Source organism: Aotus nancymaae, unplaced genomic scaffold, assembly GCF_030222135.1.
Source record: "Aotus nancymaae isolate 86718 unplaced genomic scaffold, 86718_ANA_hifiasm-v0.15.2.pri h1tg000040l, whole genome shotgun sequence".
Taxonomy (NCBI): Eukaryota; Metazoa; Chordata; class Mammalia; order Primates; family Aotidae; genus Aotus; species Aotus nancymaae.
In genome coordinates, this window is record NW_026988454.1 from 114,348,387 (window position 1) to 114,376,025 (window position 27,639).

The 27,639-nt window shown below is 40.7% G+C and overlaps 2 protein-coding genes across 5 annotated transcripts in view; both read right to left on the reverse strand.

Annotated features, from left to right (window-relative positions):
* Positions 1-325: 325 nt before the first annotated feature.
* ADGRF4 (adhesion G protein-coupled receptor F4) lies at positions 326-23,999 on the reverse strand. Of its 2 annotated transcripts, none has more exons than XM_012441523.3 (10): positions 23,872-23,999; positions 15,295-15,403; positions 14,382-14,436; positions 11,841-11,992; positions 10,134-10,385; positions 7,558-8,937; positions 5,539-5,580; positions 5,031-5,090; positions 3,927-3,983; positions 326-1,123 (listed from the first exon to the last, which is right to left on the reverse strand). In XM_012441523.3, exons 2-9 carry the CDS (start codon positions 15,385-15,387, stop codon positions 3,930-3,932), a joined length of 2,088 nt encoding a protein of 695 aa, XP_012296946.2. In that variant the 5' UTR covers positions 15,388-15,403; positions 23,872-23,999; the 3' UTR covers positions 326-1,123; positions 3,927-3,929. The 2 variants fall into 2 exon arrangements, with proteins under 2 accessions (XP_012296946.2, XP_012296945.2); XM_012441522.3 differs by having other exon boundaries at positions 23,784-23,999.
* A 755-nt stretch (positions 24,000-24,754) lies between these two features.
* The window catches only part of LOC105709646 (putative adhesion G protein-coupled receptor F2P), a 45,428-nt gene continuing 42,543 nt past the window's right edge, over positions 24,755-27,639 (reverse strand). For 2 of the 3 annotated variants that reach the window (XM_012441644.3, XM_012441645.3), the window contains exon 10: positions 24,755-27,514. The gene's annotated coding sequence lies outside the window, so the exon portion shown is untranslated. The remainder of the gene's footprint in view (positions 27,515-27,639) is intronic. The other variant, XM_012441646.3, reaches the window with a different exon arrangement.

Genomic DNA, 27,639 nt, shown 5'->3' on the forward strand with positions numbered 1-27,639 from the left:
GTGACCACTAATTGGCTTTACGACTTCCCCAGTTTGAACAAAGTGCTCTACCCATGCACATGCCTGTCTTCAATCTTTCTGAATGCCTCACTATACAACGAAACTGGTGATAGAAATTTCATTGAGCGCCTCTGAAAGACACTAGTGCTCTTTGCTAAGGGTTTCCAGGTTCCCGCCCTGTGAACGCATGGCAGGATTGCATCCTCAGGCCTCCTGTAGGAATGGGCAATGCACCGAGGTGGATTGATAGCAGCATTGGCATCCAAGAATGTGTGGCACCAATGGAGAAGTCCATCTTAAATGAACTCACACATGAGCAAGTTGGGAAAGGTACATATATTCATTTTTGTATCTAAAATAACCAGAATCGTCTATAGCATTTTTGAAAGACACACATACACACAGACACACCCCTGCAGGTAGACACAAACACACAAATAGTAATACCTACAATAATTTTTTTTCCTGTTTCACAAATAAGGAAACTTGGATCCTAGAAGCTAAATTAGTTTACTCAAGGTCTAAAATAGACTAAAATAATCAGCATATTAAACAGTTCTCTTACTTTCTTCTGTTCCCCATTCAGGAAACATACCATGACTTAATTGTCTCCAAAGCAGACTCAATGTTCCTCCTGCCACCCCATACTCCCACTCCCACCCCCAACCCTACCCCTGAAATTGGATCTAACCCTCATTGTCCAAAGCACCTAGGATCCACGCAGAGTGATGGAGGACTGAGGACTGAGCCGTGGAGCCACAGAGCAGGCCTCAGGAGTGAAAGCAGACTCCCCAGCAGGGCCACAGCCCCCAGCTGGCCACGGAGACCATAAAATGGCTTGCAGGTTGACTCTTAATCTAGCCAAGATTGACCAAGAAGCCAGCATCTTGCAGGACACAGGTGGATCAAGGGGTCCATAAATCACCCTTCTTAAAGCCCAGTCAGCAAATGAAATCCTCAATTTTTCTTCAGCAGACTGAGAGCTTGGGAGTCACTCCTGACAAGAAGAGGAAGTCTTTCAAGGAAGCATGACCATTCCTCCTCACTCCAGCCTGCTTTCTGTATCCCCTTTCTCCTGGATCTCCCCTCTCGGTCCCAGGACGTCCATGAGAAATGGGGCAGCCTGGGAAATGTGGTTGAAACACAATTAATAGCAAGAATAATAGCTCACATTGGGTTTTTAATGTATTAGCTCATTTAAGCCTGAGACTATCTAGGGAGGCATATACTATCATTAAATCTGCTTTACAGAAGAGGAAATGAAGCACAGAGTTATTAGTAATTTCCTGAATGTCACACAGTAAAAAGGCGATTCTCCCAGCTGCAATTTTTGGTGCGGTTTACCTTCCCTCGGCTGGTCCTTCCAACCTAAACTCAGTGCTCAGTGCCTTCTCTCCTCTGCTGTCTGAACTTAGATTCTAGAATGGCTCTGCTTCTGTGAATTTACATTGTAAACCTGTTGCTTCCCTCCAGGTATTTGCTCAATCTGTCTCATTTGTTATTGTGGAGTGAAAAACTCTGTAACCTTTTAATGGTAGACCAATACTAAACAGGCATAAACAGATTATGTGGAAGACACTGGAGGAATCCAAAGCTTTCTTGGTGCCCCTGGAATCTAACAGCCTGCTTGTCCTACTGAAGTCCAGCCCTTGAAATGAACAGCAGAGGGCGCTGTGGAGCTGTGACCACCAGCAGAATGCCGCGGCCCTCTCTCTCCTGCCTGCCGCGGGGGGGGTCCCCAACTAGAATCTATACCCAAAGCAAACTTCCCTGTTTCTCCACCTCTGCAGTCCTCTTTCCCTGACCCTGGGACCACCTGACAGACCTGTCTCAACCCTGTTTCTAAGAACAATTTTGACCTGCAGTCATTGGGATATGAGGAGACTTAATTCTCCTTCCAAGTCCAGTTCTGACCTCTCAACCTGTTTCTCGGAATTCTGCCTACCTCCTGAGACCAGGTCAGCCTTCGATTCTGTATTCTTGATGAAGGTCTGGAACACTGCCTTCCTCCGTGGTTCAGCCCTGCCCTGGACCACCACCACTCCTGGTGCTTACCAAACATCCTGAGTGTGCCTGGCGTTTTGCCCCGAGCCCTGTGTGTGGGGCCCCTCTCTCTGCTGAGAAACTCCCCTGGTGCTGCCACCCTCCACCCTGGACTTTGGAGGATCATGTAATGTGAATGTCTTAGCCCTGTGCCGTAATCTTTGTTGAGTACGCAACATGGTCTACCATGAGGCCGGCTGCGATTACAGAGTGCTTCTAATACCATGTATGCCCAGATGTGAAAAGCATAGGCCCCAATACCGAGAAAATTAAATAGGCACAGAGCCACCTGCAAGGGATATGCTAAAAGAATGCAATCCTCAGTTCCTCGCCTCTTACAGCTTAAAAAATTTATACCTCATATAGCTTTAAAAATAGAGCAAGTTGATAGAGAATTATGTGACGAAAACTTCACCAGGGAGTATTGTAAGTGCATTCCACCTCCTTCCTGGACTTCCTTCTAATACTGGCAGATGACTCTGTACATCTCCAACCCTAGTAAGTAGCGTAGCTCCTGATCTCGCCTTCTACTATGTTTCTCCAACTTAGACTACAGCCGACCGAGGATGCCAGCCACCTGGAGATAAGGCCCTCACTATGCACTTCTTCTCTTGAAAGCCTGGACAGGACACAGTATTCCCCAAAGGCAGGGCCTCCTCCACCTGAGACAGTCTGATAAACCTAAAGCAAGTGGTTGTCTAATTAGAACCTTAATTGAAAGGCCAGCGGTGTTTTTAATAGGTTATCCGAAGTATTACTGCCTCTCTATTAGTGGCAAATTAAGAAACGTTATAGTGATGTTTCACCTCAGAGGAAGCTTACAGGCTAGGAAATGGGCAGAGCGGAAGGGTACACCTTTTAAAGTTCTCCTATAACATTCCAAATATGAGGGCAATTATTAAGGATAACATGCCTGTGTTTTCCCAGCACCCACGCATGCCACTCCATGTACACGACAGAGCCCTCCTCCTCTCTCTCCCTCTCCCTGGGATGGTATGTCAGTGTCCCATACCAGCACAGCATCCGATTTGTAGGATCTGTAACACGGATGTCCCTTAAAAGTTTTCCCAACTCAGAGTGTCTGGTTCCATGAGATTCAACCCCTTGTTTTGGCCCATTGCTCAATATGTGGACCGTAACTCAGAAAGGGAAAGAAATATGAAAAGGATGTGGCCGCTGCCGAATGGTACTTTGTCTGAAAGTCTAAGACTCGTCTGTAACAATGCAGAAAGGCCATGAAACTCTCCAAGCAAAACCATTCCCAAGGTTGACCATCCCTGCCCACATTCCCCCGGCACCTCTCAGGCTTCTGGCTGCCATTTCGTGACTTATTCTCCTGCTTCCTGGCTGCCTAATGCGTGTTTTCCCCTGGTTTCACCTGTGTAGAAATACGTCTCAGGAGTTGGCTATGAGTAGGTAGCTAATTTGGAGCTCCCACCCACACCCTCTTAGGAATGATTCTGGGTTCCACTTCATTAGAAAAGACAGACCTGTTGCTTTGTGATCCCAATCAATCAAGTGTTCTTTTTAAACAATGGGGCTATTATGAGTGTTACTACTCACTGACAAGACAGAATTAAGGTATGTGAGCGCTGTAGACAGCAGGTGTAATGACAGCATCCTCTCATTGAGGACAGAAAATTTAAAGTATGCTTAGGGTTTGGTCATGTAAGCTGAGATGACATAGGTTTTAAAGAAGATATACGTATTTTTATTTACATGCTAGACAATAAAGATGTTTCCAGTCTCTCAAAAATATGTCCCCCTGTTCCTCTCCCACCTCATTCCAGCATCACATAACAGGCAATAGTGTGGTCACAAGGGGCATTGGTGGACTGATACAACTTGCAAGTGAACTTTCTCTTTGTATTTTGAATACTCACATTTCATCCTTGACGATTCATTAATTTAGATCCATTGGTTGGGCTTAGGGATGCATTCTAAGTGGGGGAAAGAAAACAGTGGTGATAATGAGTAATGATATTGACAAACAGTACATATATTTATGTATGCGCCTCTCTAGAGAGAAACATGTGAAAATGAAGACATGAAAAGGAGTACCCAAATTGACATAGCTACATGGAACTAAATTATCATATTTCACTGAATCTAAGTGTACGCCACATCATTATTCTTATGTTCTGCTAAAAAATAAAAAGAAACAAGACTTTTCAATTAAACTATGACATGCCACTGAATATAAGATACAAGTTCAATATAAGTTGAAAGACGAAGAAAATGCCAATCTTAGAATAAACTATGATATGAAAAGTCACACTCAATACTATCTAACTGTAAATGGTAGTTATTCAATGTGTCCAAAACGTTTTTGTTTTTAAGGAAGGGGCTTCTAATGTGAATCTGTAGGTTGAACAAATAATTTTTAATTAATAAAGCAGTATCAGCAATTTTAGTTGGTGTCTTAAGAGACTGATAGCCAGCCCAAAGTCTTCAAGATCTCTAAATACATAGATTCTTCAATCCAAGGGAGTATGGTGTACTCAAAAGAGTCCCAAGTAAGGAGAATGGAAAGACATTTTAATACCAATTGGTCCCTATTGTGATTCTGCTACTGATTAGCTGAGTGGCCTTGTGCTCATCCCATAAGTATTCTGGCCTTTGATTTCCATACCTGTAAAATGAATGGGTTGGACTAGAATCTCATTTCTAACTCATCTCTCATTTCACAGCTCTCACATTTTACAAATCTATGATGCTGAGTTCGTGTGGTCCCATCTTGATGGGTTTAAATGTCAAGCTGAAATGCACCCAATATGAAAAATTCTCTTGAAGTGTACATTCTGATGACCTTCCGTTTAAGCAGAATACTTCGAATTTATCTAATGAAGAAATGAATGAATGAAGTATACCCTATTGATCCTCTTTGCTCACAAATCCTGAGTACTGTGCTACATACAGTATTTGTCTCTGCATAATCGATGAGAACACAGACCCACCGGTGCTGAAACTAAAAGGGGGAGGCTTACCTCAGCTGCCCTCGATTTCCCTTGCAGTGAAGACATCCTCATCCTCAAAGCATCTCTTATCTAAAGAAGCAATGACAGTGAGAAGTACTTCACAGATGTCAGAAGAAACAACAAAATTACCAGGGCTGATGCCTGTCCTGAAACTTTAAGGCCAGTAACCCTGGCAGAAGCAATATCAGAGGACTTAGTATAGTGACTGGCAAGTAACAAGACTTGGATAAAAGCTAGGGTGTAGTTATAATTAGATTTGCTATTAAGACTAAAATTGTGATTATGATTTCTATTCTTTTCTCCAGCAATACTCACACACAGCCTCCTGTTGACTTGATAAAGAGCAAGAAATGACAAAATATTGGTTTTTTTTTCCCCCTTTTCACAGCTGATTCCCTGAACCATCCTCACAAACTCAACTCCCCTGGACTACGCTCTCCAATCAAAACTGCTTCATCCTCCTGCTTCCCCCAGCCACCTGAAAATCATATATAAGGAGGAGGCAAATTCAAATTACCTTGTGATCCATAATGGTTCCAAACAGCAGGATGAGAAAACCCTGTGGCAAAATTCAACAGACTCATGAGGGATGGTTTTTCAAACAACATCTCAGCTGTTATTTTCATACCACTCTTCTAGATTCCTCCTAGGGCAGTTATTGGACATTAGAAACTTCAGTTTCCACTAATGCAGATAAAAATGCACTGATCGGTGTTCCTTTGAGTCTCCCCCACCCTTGGAAGAGGATCGTCACCTGCACAGGAATGCAGGAGGGTTATTGACAGTTATTGGATGGCTGTAGATGTAGGATAGTTTTCAGCCTTATGCAGTTATTTTACTTTCTTCCCAAATATTGAGGTAGCTCTTTCTACTCATGATGACAGTCACATGTGACAGAAACTTGTAATCCAAAATAACAATCATGGAGGGTGTCTTAAGAAAACAAAATTTATATTCTAGTCTACTTTGAGTTGGAGTTAAAAGTCAGTAAATAGCCAAGTTCTTTAAACTGGTGGGAAAAAAAAATTTGCACAAAAGAACGAGAATGCTACAGACATTTGTAAGGCTAGGGTCTTTTCACTCTCAATCTAAGGATAATTCATGGTGAAGAAACACCCATCAGATTAAAATTTTAGATGTTAATTCACAGGGAGAGCCTGCTGAGAAAAGAGAAATGTATATGACTAAAAGCATTGGGTATTTTTCTTTCTATCAAGAAGAGAGAAACACAAATGAACTGAAAAAGAAATACAGAGTAAAATGTCCTGGGGTTTAATTAAGCTGCAAAGTAAGAAAGGACAAGATCATTACTCACCAGAGTAACTTCAAGAGTTGGGAAATTTATCAAAAGTCCCAAAGTATTTGATTTAAAAAAAAAATCCCTCAAGTGAAAGATTTCACTTTAAGCAATGCAACAGAAAGAGTAGAAAAAATGTACTCCATAGTTATTAAAAAATTATGAGTAAGTATATAATTGATTACAGTTGGCATTTCTTTAAAGTCTGCTTTCTGTTTTGTATCATGCTTTTAAACAGAATAATAATGACATGTTAATAGGAATACTTGGTTGTTTAATTAGTTACATTATTTAAAATAGTAGTTGTTGGGAACATTTTTCTGCAAAGAACCAAATAGTAAATATTTTAGGCTTTCTAGGCCACATAGTCTTTGCTGCAACTATTCAAACCTGCTGTTGTAGGTCAGAAGCAAAGGAAAACTGTAAATAAATGAGCATGGCTGGCTCCCAGTAAAAGTTTATTTAATTTTCCACTTTCTGATTAAAAGCATAATTGAGAAAATGGGCTCACCAAATTTTCTATTACTTATAGGTATGAAAAGTAGTCTGGTCAATGATAGTTTCCCAAAAGTATCAGCTTAGTAGCCAAGAGGCAGTAAAACAATTTTAGAGGAACTGTCTTGCCAAACCTATTATGTTGGCATGGGAAAAGACAACAGAGATCATTCTAGAGTCATGTCTTCATTTTACAGATGAGAAAGCTGAGGCCCAGAGAGAAGTGGTATTCCCGAGATTAGATAACATATGGCAAGATCTGTTTCTATAAATAACTATTTTTATTTCACAGGGACTAGCAGGGAAGAGGTATGAGAACTCCTGACTGGCTAACAGCCAAAGTGAATGGCAAGCCCTGTCTCTTCATAATATAGAAAATGGCTGTTATTTCACTGAGTTCCCAAACCACTGGAGAAAGGATAAAAAATGTGCTTGTTTTGAGGCATTAACATATCGCCTCACATAGTCCTACAAGCGAAGGCTAGCTCCTTCTAATATTGAAACTTTAGAAGGGATACAGATGGATCAGTGAGGAAAGAAGGAAGGAGATTTCCACCCAACCTGCCTGGTCAGCTAAATTCAACTTGACAATCAATACAGTCAGAGGTGCCCTAGCCAAATACCCCTCAGGTTTAAGAGGAAGTGGAAAGAACATTGTGTGTTCTATAATTTCAAATCATAGCCTTTTTTTGTGTGTGTGGTCTAGCTAGAGTAACACAGAAAAGTCTCCCTCTTGGAACTTACCTGGAAAGCATTGAGCGAGGCAAAAATGATATGGAACGTCAAGGGAGTGTCTTCTATAAGAGTGGCTATTCCAAAGCCCCAGGTCAGTCCCAGCAGTGGGGTGAGAATGGCAACATTTTTGGTGATCCTCATAATTATGGCCACATCCTGAGACTTGGAACTGCCAATGGAGGGCCTCTGAGTGTTGACAGCAACAACCAAAACCACGATGAGATTCACAGCCACAATGACCAATGCCGGGATGGCAAATGCCAAAAGGGCTTTGGTACTGACCCAGTTAAGCCAACAGGCCTCGAGTCTCACATAGCCTTTCTTTGGCTCTGTGATAGCGACTGTGGTGACAGCAATGATCAATGGGCACCCATAGCCAATGGCAAAGCCAATGACCATCATTCGGGACTTCATCATCCTACGGAAAATGACCAATATTCCATAAATGATGAGCAGTGCTTTGAAGAGCATCCAGAAAAACAGAGAGAGGTAGAAAAAGTGGCTGAAAAACGTCACTGCAACACACGCGTTGTAATCCTGGACCTCACTGTTAAAGTTAGAGCCTATGATAAAACACACATTGGCAGTCAGAAGTGACACTGCTATATTCACGATGCACACGTGACGCATGTATGATATGTCCGTCACAACCACCCGGGACCACACTGTGGCTTCAATGATCAGGCAAAGAACCAAGCTTAGGATTGAGATGCTGAGCCCGATGCAGGTGATGTATTCCAGAACTTCGTCCGTCTTCGACGTGGGGGACATCAGAATGGAAAAAGACATCACCGCACTGGTGTAGTTACAGCGGCATTTCACTTTGTTTCTGATATCCTGCGTCATTTTGCACGCTTTCTCATCCCATCTCCTTTTCTTGGAGTGCCAGCCAACACACTGGGCTCTGGCATGGCGGGTTTTATTGATCTTTTCAAAGGTGAGTACGATTTCTTGCAACCCTTCTGGCAAAACCACTGATAGGACCAGCCCATTTACCCGTCTGGGAAGACTCACATCTTGCGAGTAGGCTTCTCTCAGGATAGACCCCAAGGTTGGGAAAGCTATGCTAATGGCTTGGGATGCATTTGGCCACAGTTTCCCTAGCTCTTGCCGGGGAATCTGTACCGTTCCTAAGATATCTTCTGTGGTACTGTTCATGCTTATGGAGAAATTGAAGCTTTTCTCTGAGGTATTATGGTTGAGGTGAAACCCTTTTGTCTGAATGAAGAGTTCATTCACAATGTTCTCAGATTTGTTGTGGATGTGGAGTTGCCTGGCAAACAAATTCACTGACTGCAACAAATCCGAGCTGGCATTTTTGTTGGGAATGAAAGCCCAATTTGAAACGGCTGCCGTGTCGAGGATGTGGTTGGCCACTTGACTGTAGCTCTGTAATGGAGAAAGGTGAACATTATACTCAGGATTTACACACTGTCGCACAAAGTTGATTTCTAAAACCTGAAATTTCTACAGATCAAGTTACCTATTCTTATTTGCCATATTTCTCTTCAAATTCCCTATGTATTAGAATCCCACATTAGTAAGGCCACACAGAGGGAAGAAAACTAAAATAATGCAGAAAAAAAAAGTCACAGCTAAGGTTCACCTGCTTTATTGTTGCAGCCAGGGCAGCACTTCCAAACTGCAGTGTGTAGAACCCAAGTTTCCCATGAAATTTTAACGACTGTTTAGTGGAAGAGACTGGAGGTAGGTTTGAGGATAATCTAAGCTTGAGAAAGACTGCATACCATGTCCCTATCTCCCCCTGCCTTATAAAGAATTCTGAAGTTCATTAGGACATTAAAGGCTCTGAAAAGTTCTGCCATATGGAAACTTGCTTAACTTTATTTAACTCAGAGCTTCCTACAACTGACGTGCTACGGATCTCCCTTTTAAAAATGGAATCTCCATTAACATTTCTCAGAATGGTTACATTCTACAGCAGTGGTACCCAACCATTTTGGCACTAGGGACTAGTTTCATGAAAGACAATTTTTCCATGAACCCAGGGTGGCAGAGGTGGGGATGGTTTCAGGATGAAACTGTTCCACCTTAGATCATCAGGCATTCGATTCTCCTGAGGAGAACAACCTACATCCTTCTCATACACAGCTCACAATAGGGTCCACGCTTAGGTGAGAATCTAATGCCACAGCTGATCCAACAGGAGGCGGAGCTCAGGCAGTAATGTTCACTCACCCTGCGCTCACCTCTTCCTGCGCAGCCAAGATCCTAAGAGGCCACAGCCTGGTATCAATCCACTGCCCGAGTGCTGGGGACCCCTGATCTAGAGAACATAATTTTAGAAACACTAGTGTAGACTCCATCTTGCTCACAACCTTCACTACGTTCTGATGTTCCTCTTGAAAATATGAAGTGTATACAAAGATAGGTATTACACATGTTTCAACTACTTGAAAACTTCCATAAACTAGAATGAATCAATACCCAAAACAGAAGTGAAATGCCTGCTGTTGTTGTGATGGTTGCTGTCATTGTCATTTTTACCCTGGAAAGTACATTTGAAACTATTCAAATGCAAATTTTAAGAAAAACATCCATTTTTAATGATTAACAAAGAATACCTTCATTTTCTCTTGAGTAACATTATCAGACAAGTCTGTAGAAATATTTTTTAATAACTCCACTATAAATGCAATATTTCCAGATGTTGTTTCTGATGATTTCACAACATCAATGATGCAGGCATAATCAAGGGGACAGTTTTTGCGGATTCCTTGAGCTACGCTCTCAATGGTCTCAGGAGCTCGAAAGTCTAGAACGTGCAGAGGTATAGACGGTGCTGCTACTGAAAGGCGAGATTCTACACTTGAGTCCTGTTTAAAATAAATGTAGTTTCATTAAAAAATGAGTAAGTGCCTACCATGTATCAGACTAAAGGAGCTAAAGCACAAACAATCCACATGGGGAAGACAGATGGAGAAGCAAAGGGTCCTAAAAAGTGGTTTTGATGCAGAGGGGGATGCAGAGGATACAGCAGGATCAGAAAGAGGCAGGGGATTTCATCCAAATTACCAGGGACCAGGATATTGACCTTTTCTACTGGAATTTGCTTTCAGGACAATGATTTTAACTCAAGTATTCTAACAAGATAATTTTCTACACAGAAAGGAAAGAAGAGCCACATGGAATTTCATTGGGAAGTGGATTCTGGAGGTTGGCAGGTCAAACACAGAATGCTAAGGAATTACAATTTCAGAGTTTAGAGTTTACTCGTTAGAAGAGGTGATTTGCTCATTTTCTGTTTCTTTTACCTAAAATCATTCAGAATGTGACTTTGAATAAAGCAAAACAATAATTTATTTTTTTCATTCACTTTTGAGTGTGACCATAGTTGCAAGGAATTCTATGTGATTACCTATGCTAAGTGACAGAGAAGCCAGCTGCAATCCCTTTGTAAAACCACTGTTAAAATTTTAGGAGATGCAAAGATCCATGTGCTTCCATGGGATTACAGGGGAGGTAGAAGGAAATGGTTGCTACCTGGAAGGATATAAAAGAGACTTTAACTTTAACTGGATGTGTTGTATGCATTTAATTTCTGTTCCCTCTAGATCAAGCACACATCTCTCCTTTCTTTTGGTCACAAGATTGAATGTATTAAAAAGAGATATCAAGGCCAGGCACGGTGGCTCACGCCTGTAACCCCAGCACTTTAGGAGGCCGAGGCAGGCGGATCATAGGTCAAGAGATCAAAACTATCCTGGTCAACATGGTGAAACCCCATCTCTACTAAAAATACAAAAATTAGCTGGGCGTGGTGGTACGCGCCTGTAGTCCCAGCTACTCGGGAGGCTGAGCAGGAGAATTGCTTGAACCCAGGAGGCAGAGGTTACAGTGAACTGATCATGCCACTGCACTCCACCCTGGCAATAGAGCAAGACCCCATCTCAAAAAAAAAAAAGAGGTATCAAAATAAATTTGATCCTAGATACATTTAGTTGATTAACTGATTATCACAAGAAGCATACAAACCCACTTTTAGAGCTAAAACATAACTTCTAAGCAAACATATACACCATAGTGCGAGTTTCATACTTTTTTTTTAGAAAAGTTTCTTAGTGGGAGAAATAGAAAGCATGTGGAGAGGAGGGTGAATACCTGAGAGTTTGCGTAAAGAAAGAAGGACAAGAAACAAATTTAACCCACTCTGTAGATTTTTCTAAGTGCAGATCTAAGACTTTTGAGATGCTGAACAAATCACATTAAATATGCCTCTACTGTCTCCTGGGGGATTGGCTTCTGTCACCAATAATTTGTGAATGCATCACCTGAAAGAGTTTCTCCACAGAAAGGCTTGTACATGTTTCAGTTGATTTTTGCCACTCTTTTTGATTACATGTAAATCCTATTTCTCCATGAAAGTCCTTAGCACAGGGCTGGCTGCAGTTGGAGGAAGAGATGCAAGGTCCATGACATTTATCTAAAAAGAAAAAAGAGAGAGACAGGAGCTCAATTAGGACTTCCATACTCTGACACTTGCATCAAATTCATCATGGGGATTTTTGGATTGCTTCCTGGAGGAAGTGACATTGAACTAGGTCCACAGCAATGAGTACGAGCTGCCAGGTAGATTGTGAAGCTGGTGTCCAAGCGGAGTGAACAGCACTTGGAAAGGGGAATTTCGCATCATTCAGAAAGGCTAGTCCAGACCACCTGAAGGGAGAGTGGCAAGAGATAAGGGTGGGAAGGAAAGCAGGGGTTAACTCATGCAGGGTCTTGGATGCTGTGCTAATGTGGGAGTTACCAGAAAACATGATTGGAATTGTTTTTGAAAGATAACTGATGATATCATAGAGCAGGAGTCCGTAAACTTTTATGTAAAGGAACACATAAACGGAGTTGCCAGATAAAATATGGGAAGCCCAGTTAAATGTCAATTATCCACAGGAGTTATGTTCTATAAAGTCACCATGAACACTAAGTGTTCTGAACAATTGCTCCTAGGGTAATATAAGGTTAGGGTCCTGCAAGCTTCTGCTTACATTTTCATCAACTAATCAATATATGACCTTGTTTTTTTGTGTGTTTCTATATAAAGACACCTTATTTGGTATATATTGTTGATTCATTAACATTGAACTCATGGCCAATAGCGCTAGAACTCATAACCGAATGAAGCCTATCTAACATATGCATTTTCTCCATAAAGCACATTCCAGCCTTCTCTGGCTTAGGAATACTAGGCAGCACTTCAGCACTACATTTGGGGGCTATTTTAAACAGCAAAATCACCAACAAAAAGCACAAAAATGCAAAAAACTGTGGTGCTATGTAGACTAAAAAAGAACAGTTGTTTATGGTAGGAGAGCTAGAACAAGAAGATAAAACATCACCTTGTCCAGCCCCTGCTGAAAACATATGCATTGGACAACTCAAGTTTTTGCGCTCTGCCTGTCTGTGAATGACCAGAAAAGTATTGCGAGTACTGATTTAGGGATTACAAATAAATTTCAGCAAGTAGACAAATTTGTATATATAGAATCTGCAAATAATGATTGACGGTACATGCTCAGATAAACAACAAATAAGTTTCTAGTGTCTTATAACCCATGCAATATTATTCATTGTTTATCTGAAATTCAAACTTAATCAGGCATTCTGTATTTTTATTTGCTAAATATGACAACTCTCGCCAGCGAGTAAATATTTTCAGATTTGCAAGCCATATGGGTCTTTGTCACAACTACTCAACCCTGCCTTTGTAGTGTGACAGCAGCCAAAGACAATGTGTAAATGAATGGGCATGGCTGTGTTCCAATAAAACTTTATTTACCAAAACTAGTGGCAGGCTAAATATGACCCATGGGTCAGAGTGAATTCACTTTGGATAGGAAGAATGAGGCTATTGAAATATTCTCAGGAGAACTGCCTTACGATAGCAGCTGGGGAATGGAAAGTAAATAATGCTGAGAGCTATTAGGGTGTTCAAATCAATAAAATGAAGTGACCAGTTGCCTGAGAGTCAACTTTTCTGGCTTAGACGGCTCTGTGATGACTCTATTCACTGGGAAAAGAAACAAGGTTTGCATCTTTCCTTGACATCTACCATGTACATCAAATTTTGCAAGTTCATTAACCAGAGTGGTTCTCAGTTTCTTCTTCCATATAGTTTGGGCACGATGTCATAATTCTACAAATATGGAATAAGACAGCATCTTGTAAAACACTTAGATCCATGTTGTCTTAAATGCCCAGTAAATGTTAGCTACGTTTCTCTCTGCTTTCCTTTCTCACTTCCACGTCTGTGTAAGGATGTAATTACACCTGGCCATGATTTTGCGGAATCCAGTTATTCCCTACTATGTTAGTGAGAACCACATGATTTCACTGAAGTACTACTATTGAGTACCCTCTTAGTTCACGTCTCACTTCTTGAGAGTGGCCAGTCTCGTTACCATCATGTTCATCTTACAGCGCTTTAATGGACTTCTCAGCATCAGAGTGTTGCATACATTTAAGCACCCTGAAAATATCTTTGAATGAAGGAAGGAATAATCTTGTCCTCTTTCCTTTTCTGCCTCCGGTTAACTTATTACTTTGAACGGATTCCTCTTTGGGATTTGAAAACAGTACATTTGTCTACTATTCTAGAGCACATGTGAATATTTGCTAACTCACTTCATTGACTATGCCACTGGTAATGGTATAAATGTAACAAAATCTATTATTACTGGTAAACATAAAGAACTTTCTGGAGATTGCTATTCAGTTGGAAAGCCTGTGGCCTGGGGACAAGCTTGCAACATCAATGCCATTCCTTTATTCTTCCCTGTCTTCAAATGGATGAAGACTGTTCTATAGCCACATACCTTGGATTCTTCCAGACTTGGGTTTCCCTTCAGGGCTTTGAAGTTTATCTCCAGCCTGAAAAATACAAATTCCCAAAGGTCCTCTTTACCGTGGGACTCTGCTCCCTCATCTCAGCTTAGAGGCTCCTTATGAATATGGGAAGAAAATGTGTTCAGGACTAGAAAGAAAACTACAGCACATCCATGTGCTGGTATTGTGGGAACGTGCTGAAGGAAACATGGATGAGAGCACAGGGAGAATGCACCGCTCTCCGACGAGGGATAGAACCTTAACGGTGGTCACCTGGCCTCTCTAGGTGAAGTCAGTAGAAATGCTACGTCTTCTGAAAAGTTTAAGCATCCAGGGAGAATACAGTTATGAGAATTATACCACTAATCTGTTCTCTGCCTGTATTAACCATAAGGATGAAATGAAGTTAATGTGGTCCACAGATACTGTAGGTCCTTAGAAGACAGAAATGAGTAGATACTAGGAATAATCACTAGGGCACACTAATAGAATCGCAGATCTATTATATCTATAAAGAACTATACATAATATCTTTTAAAAACTTCATCTTATAGATAAGAAAATTGGGACTCAGAAAAGTGAAACAACTTGTGCAACCAGGGAAGCAAAGTTAAGATCTGACTCTTCATTGCTCAACTGCCAGGCGAGTACTTTCTTCTCTCAGCAGCAGTCTATCTACATTCTCTGAGGCTTGCAAAGTGATTATTCGTCGCTCTCCACGCAAGTCCCTGCCACCTGTCAACTTTTCTTTGTTCCCTTTTTTTAGAAAGTTACTATCAGCAAGAGTAAAGTTGTAACCATTTGAAAATGTATGTAAAATGACATGTTATTTATCAGAAGTCTTGACATCGAGGACAACTGAGAGATTTCTCTTGGGATCACATAGGAATAGATCAGACTTACTTTTATGTGAATCTTGGATCTATAGTAGGAACATTCTGTGGACAGAAAGAACATTAAGCAGCAAATCATGGTTGCCTGGGACTTCATTTTCATACATGAGGATCTTCACCTGCAATAGAGAAAGAAGGCATACCCACCTGAAGGTGATAACTTCACACAACTAACACAATACATAGCAGGCTAACCAACCCCTTAGTGAACCTGCCTGATACTCTGAGATATTCACACCAAAGCAGTCTGCCCTAGAAAAGCACACCAATATCTATTTTCAAGCCAGCTAAAATGTACAAAAGAAAATAATTTCTCTCTACTGTTAACTTTTCAACAGAATAAGATAGAATGATGGAAGAACCAGGAAGATGTAGTTTCACCAAAGCATCGTTCCTTATTATTTAATTAGCAAATTTATTTAATAGTCATATTTATCGGCCAGGTGTGGTGGCTCATGCCTGTAATCCCAGCACTTTGGGAGGCTGAGGCAGGCGGATCAAGAGGTCAGGAGTTCGAGACCAGCCTGGCCAATATGGTGAAACCCCATCTCTACTAAAAATACAAATATTAGCTGGGTATGGTGGTGGGAACCTGTAATTCCAGCTATTAGGGAGGCTGAGGCAGGAGAATAGCTTGAACCTGGGAGGCAGAGATTGCAGTGATCCAAGATTGCACCACTGTACTCCAGCCTGGGCAATAGAGCAAGACTCCATCTCAAAAAAAAAAAAGTCATATTTATCAAGAATATCTATTTGCCAATAACTGTTCTAAGCACAGTCTTTGCATAAATTCATTTAATCCTATGATGTAAGATACTATTACTATCTTCATTTTATCAATGGGGAAAGTAAAGCACAAATTGTTAAGCAACTATGAGCCCAACATCACTCAGATAAAAAGTGGTAGAGCCATGAGTTCAACACAGATGGTCCAGCTGGACAGCCATTCTTAATCTCGATAACAGGATTTCTCTGTGATGGTGCTGTGGACATTTTTGGTTGGATAATTCTTTGCTGCTGAGGGCTGTCTTGTGAATTGTAGGATGTTTAGCAGCATCCTTGGCCTCTACCCAATAGATGCCAGTAGCACTCACTCCCCACTCATTTGTTGTCAAATGTGCCCTTGAAAGAAAAATCCTCCCCAGTTGAGAACCACTATCCTATAGTGTACTGCTTGTCTAGGCATATGGAGACAAGTAACTTAAAGTGAAATTAATAAACCCAATCATCTGCTACTGGAGCAAGCTCTGAGACTCCCTCTTAGAAATGGATAAACTACTATACAGAGGAACTAGATGCATGGGAAGAAAACTCTCTGTTCTTTTGCCATACCTGTGTTCTTGCCTTTTTCCTGAGAGTTCTACCTTTCAAAACCAAATCTCCAAGAAAATATCCTTACAACAGTTGAGATTTATCAACATCATCATGATCATTACTATGACACTTTTATACAGGATAGTGGCAATTCAGACCCTTTATTGGTAATAAATTTCCTTAAAATGATTTTCCTGGAAGTCCAGATGCAGCAAAATAAAAAGATCATTGATTTTAGAAACAGCAAGAGCTGTACTATAACCTTATCTCTATGATGAACTATTTGACCCTTATGGAGACTATTTTTTCATCCGTTTCATAAAATGTAGATGATCATTCCTTCTATCAATCAACATTTATCAAACGTCATTCATTTGCTAGAAATTGTACCAGATGCTGAGCATATAGAAATAAAAGATGCTGTTTTTCCCATAAAGGATATTCGGTGGGTAACACAGACAAGTAAAACTAACAGTGAGAGGAGGGATCATGTACACATTTGCATTCAGTGAACACAGCCAGGCAAAGACTACCCTTAGCAAACATAAATTCTCTTATAATCTAGTAGAGATGAACTAGGCCCTGATCCAACTAGGTCCATGAGGCAATTGATGACCAGGGAGCAGACAGAACTCACTGATCTGACATCAGACCCTTTCTAGGTAGAGTCAAGCATAAGATGGACTTTCATGCGCCCAGTGAACTTTCAGCTGAGATGATAAGCCACAGGCACTTACAGAAATGCTTCCAAACTATCTTTGAGTTTAAAGTTTCTAACCAATGAATGGAGGGGAAAGTATTTTTATTTACAACATCATCTTGTAGAGCAAGTCTGAGCAAGGGAAAGAGAGCATGGCAGCATTACAGGCAAGGTGTGCTAATGGATTTGATAGGGGTTGGGATTCATGATCTTACAGTGTGGGTGGAAAGAAGTCCTCAGGTAGGCCATAAATTGATGAATGGGTACACTAAGCAATTTGCAATATGAATATTTTCTAGGATAGATGCTTAACTGATCATCACTAAAGAAAGTACCAGAAGAACCAGTATAAATTGTTTTAAAAGTATCCATATGTTTCACATATATGACTTTGGTGTTCAAAAATTTTTGAAAATGACATAATAAAAAACAGATCTCATGACTCATTATATATAGACATACATAGGTATGTATCTATGTATGTATATCAGTGTCTATACACAAAACCAAAAAAACCCATAATTTTTATATTTACAATTTTTTATGTAAAAACACTTATCCTTGCTACCTACAAGCAAGAACTCTGATATGTCCAATATTTTTATCTTATATTCTTCTCTATTCTATTTAACATTCTCTCAAATACTAGTTGCCACCCACTAAGTTTAATTCGCCAGCCTCTAATGGATTGTAACCTGCGGTTTGAAAAACAGATACAGACTATAAGATTCATTTTGATTATCAAGCTGAAGATTGTTCACTTCTCTCATTAAAGTGTTTACTTTAAACCTTTCCGTTTGCTAATCTTCACAATTATACTGAAGTACATGTGTCAAGGAGAAAAGAAACCTATTTTCAGGGCCAAATAATAGGACCATTGCTGAAGCCAAACCCAATTCCTCTCCACATTTCAGATTAGTGTCTGAAATGTGCACTAAAAATGGGTGAAGGCAAGAGGAAGGGAGGCATTTATAAAGAATACACGCTGCCAGGCTCAGTAGCTCACATCTGTAATCCCAGCACTTTGGGAGGCTGAGGCAAGTGGATCACCTGAGGTCAGGAGTTCTAGACCAGCCTGGTCAACATGGTGAAACCCCATCTCTATTAAAACTACAAAAATTAGCCAGGCATGGTGGAGGGCACCCGTAATCCCAGCTACTCGGGAGGCTGAGGAAGAATTTCTTGAACCCAGAAGGTGGAGGTTGCAGTGAGCCAAGATCATGCCATTGCACTCCAGCCTGGGCTACAAGAGTGAAACTCTGTCTCAAAAAAAAAAAAAAAAAGGAATAGCACCTGCTGTCTGAGGCTTCAGGAGATGGGTCATGTATACTGTCCATTACCTTCAATATAGGAGTTTTGCTTAAAGCTAACCTTGTTGAAAGAAAGTCAGACATTTGGCATAATAATGTGATGTCATTCATGAAGTCTAAAACATCTCTCCGACTAATGCTAGGACCTCCAACTCCACACAGCTCCTGAATGTGTCCAGGAAGTCAGGAAGTAAAGGACCCAACAACTATGGCATTTTTTGTAAATCATTCTTTGTGCAACAATATTGATTAATGATACATTTCATATATGTATAAAAGCAGAAAATATATATGTAATATGAAATAATAAACATAATCATAGAATACACAAATTTGAAATGAGGACAATTGGCTGGAGGGTTTTGATTAACTAATTTGCTACTTGACCATTCATGTCATTGTAGTCTGCCATATGTAACTATATCCCATTTGGGATGGTAATTTATATAGTAAATTTCCTTTAGTTATTACAAATGTTGGGGGAGAATATTCAGTGACATTACCTAAGAGGAATCATAGCATTTTTATTTTAGCCCAGTTTGATTGGCAGGGATGGATTTGATGAATATTTTCAGGTTGGCCCTAATTTGGTTGGTTTTCTTCTCATCAGAAAGAGTTGAATGGGATCCCTCCTGTCAGAATTCAAATGTGGCCAAAGCCAAAAGCCAGAGTGCTCTGCAGAGAAGAGCTTAAGGGCTCTGAGAACGGAAAATTTAAAAATTTTTAAAAGGCTTTGGCAGCATAATTTATCCTCCTAATTCATCTGTGGTTGGTCTTTTACAGGATCTAAGGATGGAGGAAATGCACATCCTTAGATCTACCACTGATAAAGACTTAATAATTAAAGAGAATTAGAGTTTTTCAACATTCCAAACTGAAAATTTTCAGTAAATACAAATATAGCATCTCTCCTGCACCTAGCACATGTCTACATGTAGTGAGTTGTCTCCTGAAAGAATGAGGGAAAGAAAAGAGCAAGCATGCAAAACCTAAATATTAAATTAAATGTAACAAGAAAAGTGAGAATTGTCCAGATGGATATAAGCAAACCATGGTCAGTACATGGAGAAACAGCTTCCACACGAGAGCCTGACAGAAGCTAACTCACCCAGGTGAGGGCATACCAGCTTCTAGTAAAGAGTGGGGAGCCAATGCTAGATCATATCCTATGTGGAGAATCCAGACTTGTTCCAAGCATATTCTGCTTAAGTTACCTTTATTCCACTTATTCACTTCTGGTTCTACATTGTGTTCAGTTTCTCAACAAAATTGTGTGTTCTCTTATATTCCCTACCTTTATAAACCCTCTGTGTATGGTGGCATAAAAATGCTTTGTTGGGAAAAGATGTCACCATTTAAATCAAGATCCTAGTACCCAGTAAGGAGAAACAAAAACAACAAGCAGTAATCATGACAGAATAATGCTGGAAGAAGGCATATTTGTGTTTGAGGTTGATGCAAATTATCCACCATTTGTTTGCAACCATTTGTAGCAGGCACAAAAAGATTAAAGGAAATGAAACAGAAGAAAAATTTAACCTTGAGGGCATTTGTATAGACTGACCTAATTTTCTTTGAATTCGGGAAGTCAGCCTGCTCTACTTTTAGTAGGCAAACAATGGAGGCTTTGGTGTCTGCTGTATTTGACCAAGGCTTTGTGTCCTCAAATGGGTTTCTGTAGAACACTGGTCTCATAAAAGACAAAGGGGTTTCATGATCAAATCAGTTTGGGAAACAATGTGTACCACCACTGCTACAACTCCCCCCAACACACACACACACACACACACACACACACACACAGGCACAAACACATATCAAAGGTTCTGAGATTTCTTGTAGTAAGAAGAGTGTTTCACTTAGGTTTTACCAATTCACTTGATAATCAGAAATGCTAGACCAGGTGTGGTGGCGTACAGCTGTAATCCCAACACTTCGGGAGGCCGAGGCAGGTGAATCACCTGAGGTCAGGAATTCGAGACCAGCCTGACCAACATGGTGAAACCCCCATCTCTACTAAATAACAAAAAATTAGCCGGGCGTGGTGGCACATGCCTATAATCCCAGCTATGTGGGAGGCTGAGGCAGGAGAATTGCTTGAACCTGGGAGGCGGAGGTTGCCATGAGCTGAGATTGCACCATTGCACTCCAGTCTAGGCAACAAGAGGGAAACTCTGTTGCAAAAAAATATTAAAAAATAAAAACAAGTAGATAATCAGAATTGCTTTGGGGAATTTCAAGCTGCTATTCCATCACAATATGCTATCTTGGAGGGAAACACATTAATCTATCCAGACTTAGCCTTCACATGTATTTGCTAGCCATCTACCCTATGCCCGTCCCAGTGCTAATGCATTCATAGGAGCTCTTTAAGTCATTCACAGCAAAGCTTGGTGACCACAAGAAGGAGAACAGATTCAGAAACGAAGACTTAAAAAGTGGAAGAGAAAACAATAAGCAAAAGCACTCTTGCCTGAGGCTATCTGTGGCAAGGAGGTAAATAAAGAGTTATCACTCATTTATAAATTCCCTCCAATTTCTGTACTAGTCACCCAATAAGGGCAGCTCCACATCTCCTTCCCAAGGTGTCTGCAAGATGACTTATTTCAGAGATAAAAGCAACTAAGCCACTTCGAATGGCAGCTTCTCAGGACCTGCAAAAATCTTGTCCCAGGTTCCTTCTCCTCCATTTCCATAACCCACGTCTTTCTGTGCATGATTATAAAAGTGTAAATTACCCACTACCATTCAACTTTGTTTTTCACACAGTCCTAAAAAGCAATTCAAGCCTGCTGAATGGAGGCCAGGCTCCCTGCTCTAACATGGTCATTACATAGAAAAAGAGAACATTTGCTGGTCATTACAAAGAAAATAACAGTTGCTGGCCTCAGAGGCTTATAGGAAAACAGCAGCTAGACCTGATTGTCCCAGAGGGGATGCGTCTAAGGATCTACCTCTCCATCAAGTTTACAGCAATCTGCACCTTTCACACCACTGCCTAAATTCTAATCACAACACAGAGCACAATTTGTGCTTTTCGCCTCAGAGCCTGAGAAATTAGGCCACACCTAGTGAAACAGACAAAAAAGTCAGCTTGTCATTAGTCAGAATGTAAACACCTGATTATTTCTCTATTCTCAGCTGGATATTTCTTACCCAGCAAAGGATAAGATACAGAATAGACACTCGGTAAACATTTGTTGGATAAGTGAATGAATTAGGAAATGATCCCTGCAGAGTGACATCAGCATCTGAAGTTTATGCTTTAAAATCATTAGGCAACTTTTTCATCTCAGAGGGGCAGGTGAGTACATTTGCAATTCTAGATAATTTTGGAACCTGATGACTTAAGTAGAAAAGCTCCTGGATGCCAGTCGTACTGTAGACCTCCTCTTTATTGTACTACCTGGAGCCTAACGTGAAAAAGAATGGAGCAGAAAATAATACCACGCTAGCTTAGGGATGTCTGCCATGGCAGAAGAGGGTGTCGTGATAAAGCATGTGTCTCTTTCCACACTGTCTCCGTAAGTCAGAACTAATAAAACCCTGTTTCCCTGGGCAGACCCAGATGACCTCAGCTGTTCTTGAACACCATCTCCTATTTGTCCCAACTTCCTTGTACCTGGAGCTGAATTTCTGAATGAGTTAGAACTTAAAACTACAGTGAGTCTGTCCGGATACTGGAGCTTCTTTCTGAAACATACTAGATGGAATTGTACGGGATGACTCACACAGACTGCGTAGTCTCTACCTGACTGAACACGCTAATTGTGGCCTGACATCGGGACTCCCAAAGAAAATAAAAAAAGGTCAGCTGCGAACTGTAAATGTAGTCAGTCAAGAAGGAATGCGTCGGAAGGTGTGATCTCTGAAACTTGTTCATTCAAAACACCCTAAGGTGAGTGGCCAAGAATATTTGTAAATCAGGGAAATACTTTTCCAAAAGGAACTATACCGCAAGGCGAAAGGAAGCACCTATTCTCACTTGTTTGCCAGCCTTCAAGGTGGCAACTAGCCTCATACTCCTAGGCCAGATCATTGTCTGATGCGAACAACCAATTCAAAGAGGTTAACTAGAGGGTGAGGAACTTAAGAGTTAAGTGACCCACATTTTGGGGTGTGTGTGTGTGTGTGTGTGTTCCCCTAATTCTATAACTGTTTTCTCTGCTGCAGTAGCATAATTAGAACTCTGATTATAACATCAGATGAATAAACGAGTTGTTTATGTTTTTAAGACCCAGTATCTCCTGGCCTGAAATTTATTTAGTCACCCTTAGCAGTTCTCCCTCGCCATGGATGAAATGCTTCACATGGAGCCTTGGGGGAAAGAAAGAAAAGAACTATTAAAATCAGAAATGTCCCATCCTTGGCTGTTTTAGATGGCTTCCAGCCGATCTGTTTGTAGCCCAGTATCTTTTCTAAAAATTGGAATCTGGATTCCCATTCTGATAGGTTTCAAGAATCACATAATTTCAGAGTTGGAAGACATCCAGATATCTCACGAACTATCTTGATACTTATATAATTTTAAGGAAATTGATAGGCCCAGCAATTGCCTCTGCTCTATGAAGAAAGCTCATAGAGTGCTGACACTGAAAACAAACAAGCAAAGAAACAGCACCTAATGATGCAACACTTTCGAGCTCTCACAACTGTCTTCAGAATATAAGGAATATAGACCTTCAAATGTCATAGAATTGGCCACTTGAAACAAGGGACGATGCCTTTGCAAAAATGTGTTGGCAGTAACTGGAGAAATTGTTTTTTGAATTGATATAATGACAGTTTTGTTAGGCTCACTAAAAGAAGAAACTAATAAAGAACGCTTTTAAGAAACATCCAGCTTTACATTCAATCTAAAACACAGGTATTGAAATTTATCAAGCAAGGGGACAGTGAGTTTATTTGCCTGACAGGATACTTTGCATTTTCACTCCTAGGAATGAGCCATTAAAGCCTGACGAATGACTCTTAAAGAAAAACAAACGTAAAAGACGCTTAGGAAATACTCCAACCTGAGCTAGCCGATTTCTAAATCATGTTAGGGAAGTTTCCTGGAGAATCAAGCATTCCAGAAAATACCATCGTAAGTCACATTTCTCCCATTCTGGAGTATGTGCAAAAAAAAACTTTTCTTCAACAGGAAAGTGGTGTTGGTGTGGGACATGTACTCACGACATCCAGGAAGTAGATCTAGCAGCCCAGAGGTGGAGAATCACCCAGCAGGAAGGTCAGCGCTCAGCTCCCCAGCATGGTGCCCCACCATCACGTGGCACCTCCCACAGTCCCCAGTCAGTGGCTGTGATCTGTCTTCTCCATTTTTGAAATGGAAGTCCAAGAGGCCCCAGTGAGAACTGACCACTTGTTGTGAGAAGCCAGTCTGAGAACTGTAAAGCTGCCCACAGTTTCAAGGCTTGTGCAAGTCTGTGATTCACTCCACTATGGGTCCATGAAGCACGCCTAAGAGAAATTACAGGTTTCTCCTGTCTGAAGCAAATCCATTAAAGTGAGTCACTTGTTTGTCTTTCAGTTCTTCATCCTTATCTCAGATGATCACATGAGAGTCTGCTTCCATCTGCTGCACTGGGGTAATTGGAATGAGGGTGATACAATGTAAGATTATGCCACTACTGATGATGATTTTAAAAGGTGGTGTTTTTTTGTTGTTTTTTTGTTTTTTTTTTGCATGTTCTGATGTTGAACTTGGAGAAAATTGGCTGACAAACTGATCTATAAATTGTGATCTAATTCCTAACTTAGCACCAGAAATTTCTGCTTTATTTTTTTAATGACCGGGACACGGAATTCTTACTGAGCCACTACATGGCTGTTGGTAATTAAGACAGAGAGCACTGTGTCCACTTGTGGGGAACACACACAATTTGACTTTGGACAGGGGAGCAGTTTGCATTATTCTGCTTACTACCTAAAAGTCCTACACATCCCAACTCTACTTTTGTCTACTCACAGGCCTTCCTTCCCCAAAGATCTAAAGCAAATCCCCGTTTAGCTATTTGTATGTTCTAAATGTGTGCAATAAGGAGAGGTAAGAGGCAGTTTTGTTATGGGTTTTACAGCAATGAAGGTCAAGGAGGTGCTGTTCATGGAAATGGGTCAGTTCCATTTAGGTTGGTATTTAAGAACTGGGTCATTTGGGAAGTAGAAAAGCCAATATCAAGCCGTTGTGTAATCAAAGGACTTTTTATTGCACATATTTACTGAACTTATTCTATGTACAAGGCACCATGCTCTGCACTATGGGCATACAAAAGTGAGTAACACAGTAACAAAAGTGAGTAACCCCATCCCTCAAAACATATACATATGCACACAAAAAGACCAAAAGGAAATAAACAATATAATAGTAAATGCAAAAATAAAGTGAAGAGCACAGATTATAAAATTACAGGAAATCAGGTGGGGAGAATCAGCACTTCTGGTTGGACCAATCAGGGAAGACTTCTTGAAGAAGGCAGAAAGTGAGAGAGAGCTCAGAAACACAAGCACTGAGCAGAGCCCTGTGATAAGTACTCCTCTTTCCTGGCCAGGAAACTGTGTATTATGACCACAGTAACCTTGAATGAAAGGATTTTTCAATGGTAAGTTCAACAGATTCTTCTGGCTGATACCCCTAATGTTGAACAGAACAAATCAATTGCTTAACTCTTTTATTCAGAAGTCAGTGAACTAGTTCCCATGAGGGTATCTACAGTCAAACTTATGCACAGGGTCATGGCTGTATGTTTGCTTGTGTTTTTGTGTGGGTGGGTGAGTTCATGTATTCAAGGACTCTAATTAAAAAAAAAACCAACATTTGAATTTGAATGAGCAATTATTATTTGCCAAGTACTATTCTAAGTACTTTACCTACATTTATCCAATTAAAGTCTAAGGAATTTAAATGGCTTTCCCAAGAATCATTATGTATTAAGTCTGATACCTACAAATCTGCCTTGACACTATCAGTACCAATTTCTCCTTGGGTCACCTGACCAAGTCACTTTCTTGGTGAGGTGTCAGCAGGAAACTGAATGTGTCTCCACCCAGGGCCATCCAGAGTCAACCTAATCCATGCAGTTCCTTGACATTTTTCAAGATGGTGTAGAGTGGGCTTTGAACTATAAGACAGAGGGCACAGCTTCTTCCAGGAATTCACAAATAATTCCAGAGTTTTTCTCTCTGCAACCTTGAGTTTTCTTGGTTAATGATGAGGCAAAGGTGGAGTATCTTTCCCACCATCCTATCTCAGGAAGTGAGTACACCTGAGTAGTGAGTACTTCCATACTAGATGTGATTGCTCAAGCACAAAGCAAATGCTAGGCCGATCCCTCCCTCTCTCCCTAGTGCTCAGAGCTGTTATCTGTGAAATAGGCAATTGGAGTTAGTCTTTAATATAATTTGTCCAGATTTATCATCCTATAACTATTTTTGCTTCATGAAATCCCACTTTCACTTCAATGTATGGAATCTGGGTAAGTGACATTTCTTTGTACCTAAGTCTCTGCATTGAGAAAAAAACAGAACTATGTCTATCACCCCATCTCTTGAAGAAACCGTACAGATATATTGGTAAATGGTAAATTAAAACCACTCTCTGACTTTGTGAAGGATGCTTTTGTTGTTCCAAGATGAGCAATGCCATTTGAAAAATGACTTTCTCCAGGTTGATGCATTTTTTTAAACCTCGGACTGATGCTTTTTGTCTTCTCAAACTTTCCTACTTATAGGAAGATAATTTGTGAAAGAAAGAAAGAGAGAGAGAAAGAAAGAAAGAAAAAGAAAAAAAGAAAGAAAGAAAGAGGAGGAAGGGAGAGACTGCACTCAGTGACAAAGTAAGTCTCACTTTCTCCTTTGTAATGAAACATCATTAATACTGACTTCTTGTTGGGATAATTAGAGGCTGCCCATTGCCCCTTTGCCTTTATCCGCTAGTTAGATGCCGCTGCAGTCATCTGTGTGCTTGTTTTGTAAAGAGGCTTTTTTTTTTTCCTCAAAGAGCTTCTACCTGCAGTACTGTTCTATCAGGTAACACCTAGTTTGAATGTTGAATTTGTTTACATACAAATTAAGAAAATTAGAGCTCTGAATTGGAAACATGATATTTCTTCTCCCCAAATCCATGTATCAAAAAAGCATATTGTTGGTGAGGATTGAGCTTACGTTGTCAGTGTAGGCAGAAGGCCTTTCAGTGGCTACATGGTCTTGAAGAGGAAGTCCATGGCTGGGAGTCAGCAGACCTGGGTTTCTACCGCTGGCTCAGTCCTTGATTAGCGTTGACTCACGACTCCAGCCTTCCATCTCCTTAACCGAAAACAGGCATCTCTCTGTCTCAAAAGTTCTACGCTTTTCCCCTTGGTTCATGGCCAAGGAAGTTGTATCTAAGCCCAAACCAGGTTGACCAATCAATTTAAATTTGAAAAAGTGGAATATACTGGCAGTGGATTCCTTTTGAGAAAAAAAAAATCAGCAATGACCTACTTAGAGTCAGCCCAACTCTTTGTGAGTATTCATGAGTGTTCCTCCTTCAGCAACACACAGAGAATCCAGCCAGCTGAAATCCCAGGCCATCTTTGCCAAGATAAGCCAGAGCTTGCTTTCTGAAGACAAATGTGAACCAACAGCATAGAGATGGAGGCCCCAACAAAAACCACAATTGTGGCCTCCTTTGTCTTTTTGTTCACTGCGGCTGTCCAGCATGACATATATGTAGATATGTACAGTTGATGGACGAGAAATGTTTAGTAGCCCAGAACAGCTTAGACAGAGGAGCCTTTCATCCTTTCTGCACATCACGCCCTCCTCCATCAGCACCATAGTGTGTGAGCTTCCTACATATTCTTCAGAGGCAAGAAGACAGGAATGAGCACATTTCTCCTTTGGGTTCTGCCATTCCTGGAATATACAACCTTGTCAAGAACAGAAGATCACAGCTTTAATGTACAAGCAGCAAGACTCATAGGCTTTACAACACCTGCATTATAAGCTTACTCTCTTGAACAATGAGCCCATTTGGGTATGTCCCTTATGGCCA

Excerpts from the sequence above, each read along its gene's own strand:
- ADGRF4 (XM_012441523.3), bottom strand. The coding sequence starts at position 15,387 with ATGAAAATGAAGTCCCAGGCAACCATGATTTGCTGCTTAATGTTCTTT. Across the intron at positions 14,437-15,294 it reads GATCCAAGATTCACATAAAA|GCTGGAGATAAACTTCAAAG; the intron begins GTAAGTCTGATC and ends TGTATTTTTCAG. Across the intron at positions 3,984-5,030 it reads GGAAATCGAGGGCAGCTGAG|AATGCATCCCTAAGCCCAAC; the intron begins GTAAGCCTCCCC and ends TCCCCCACTTAG.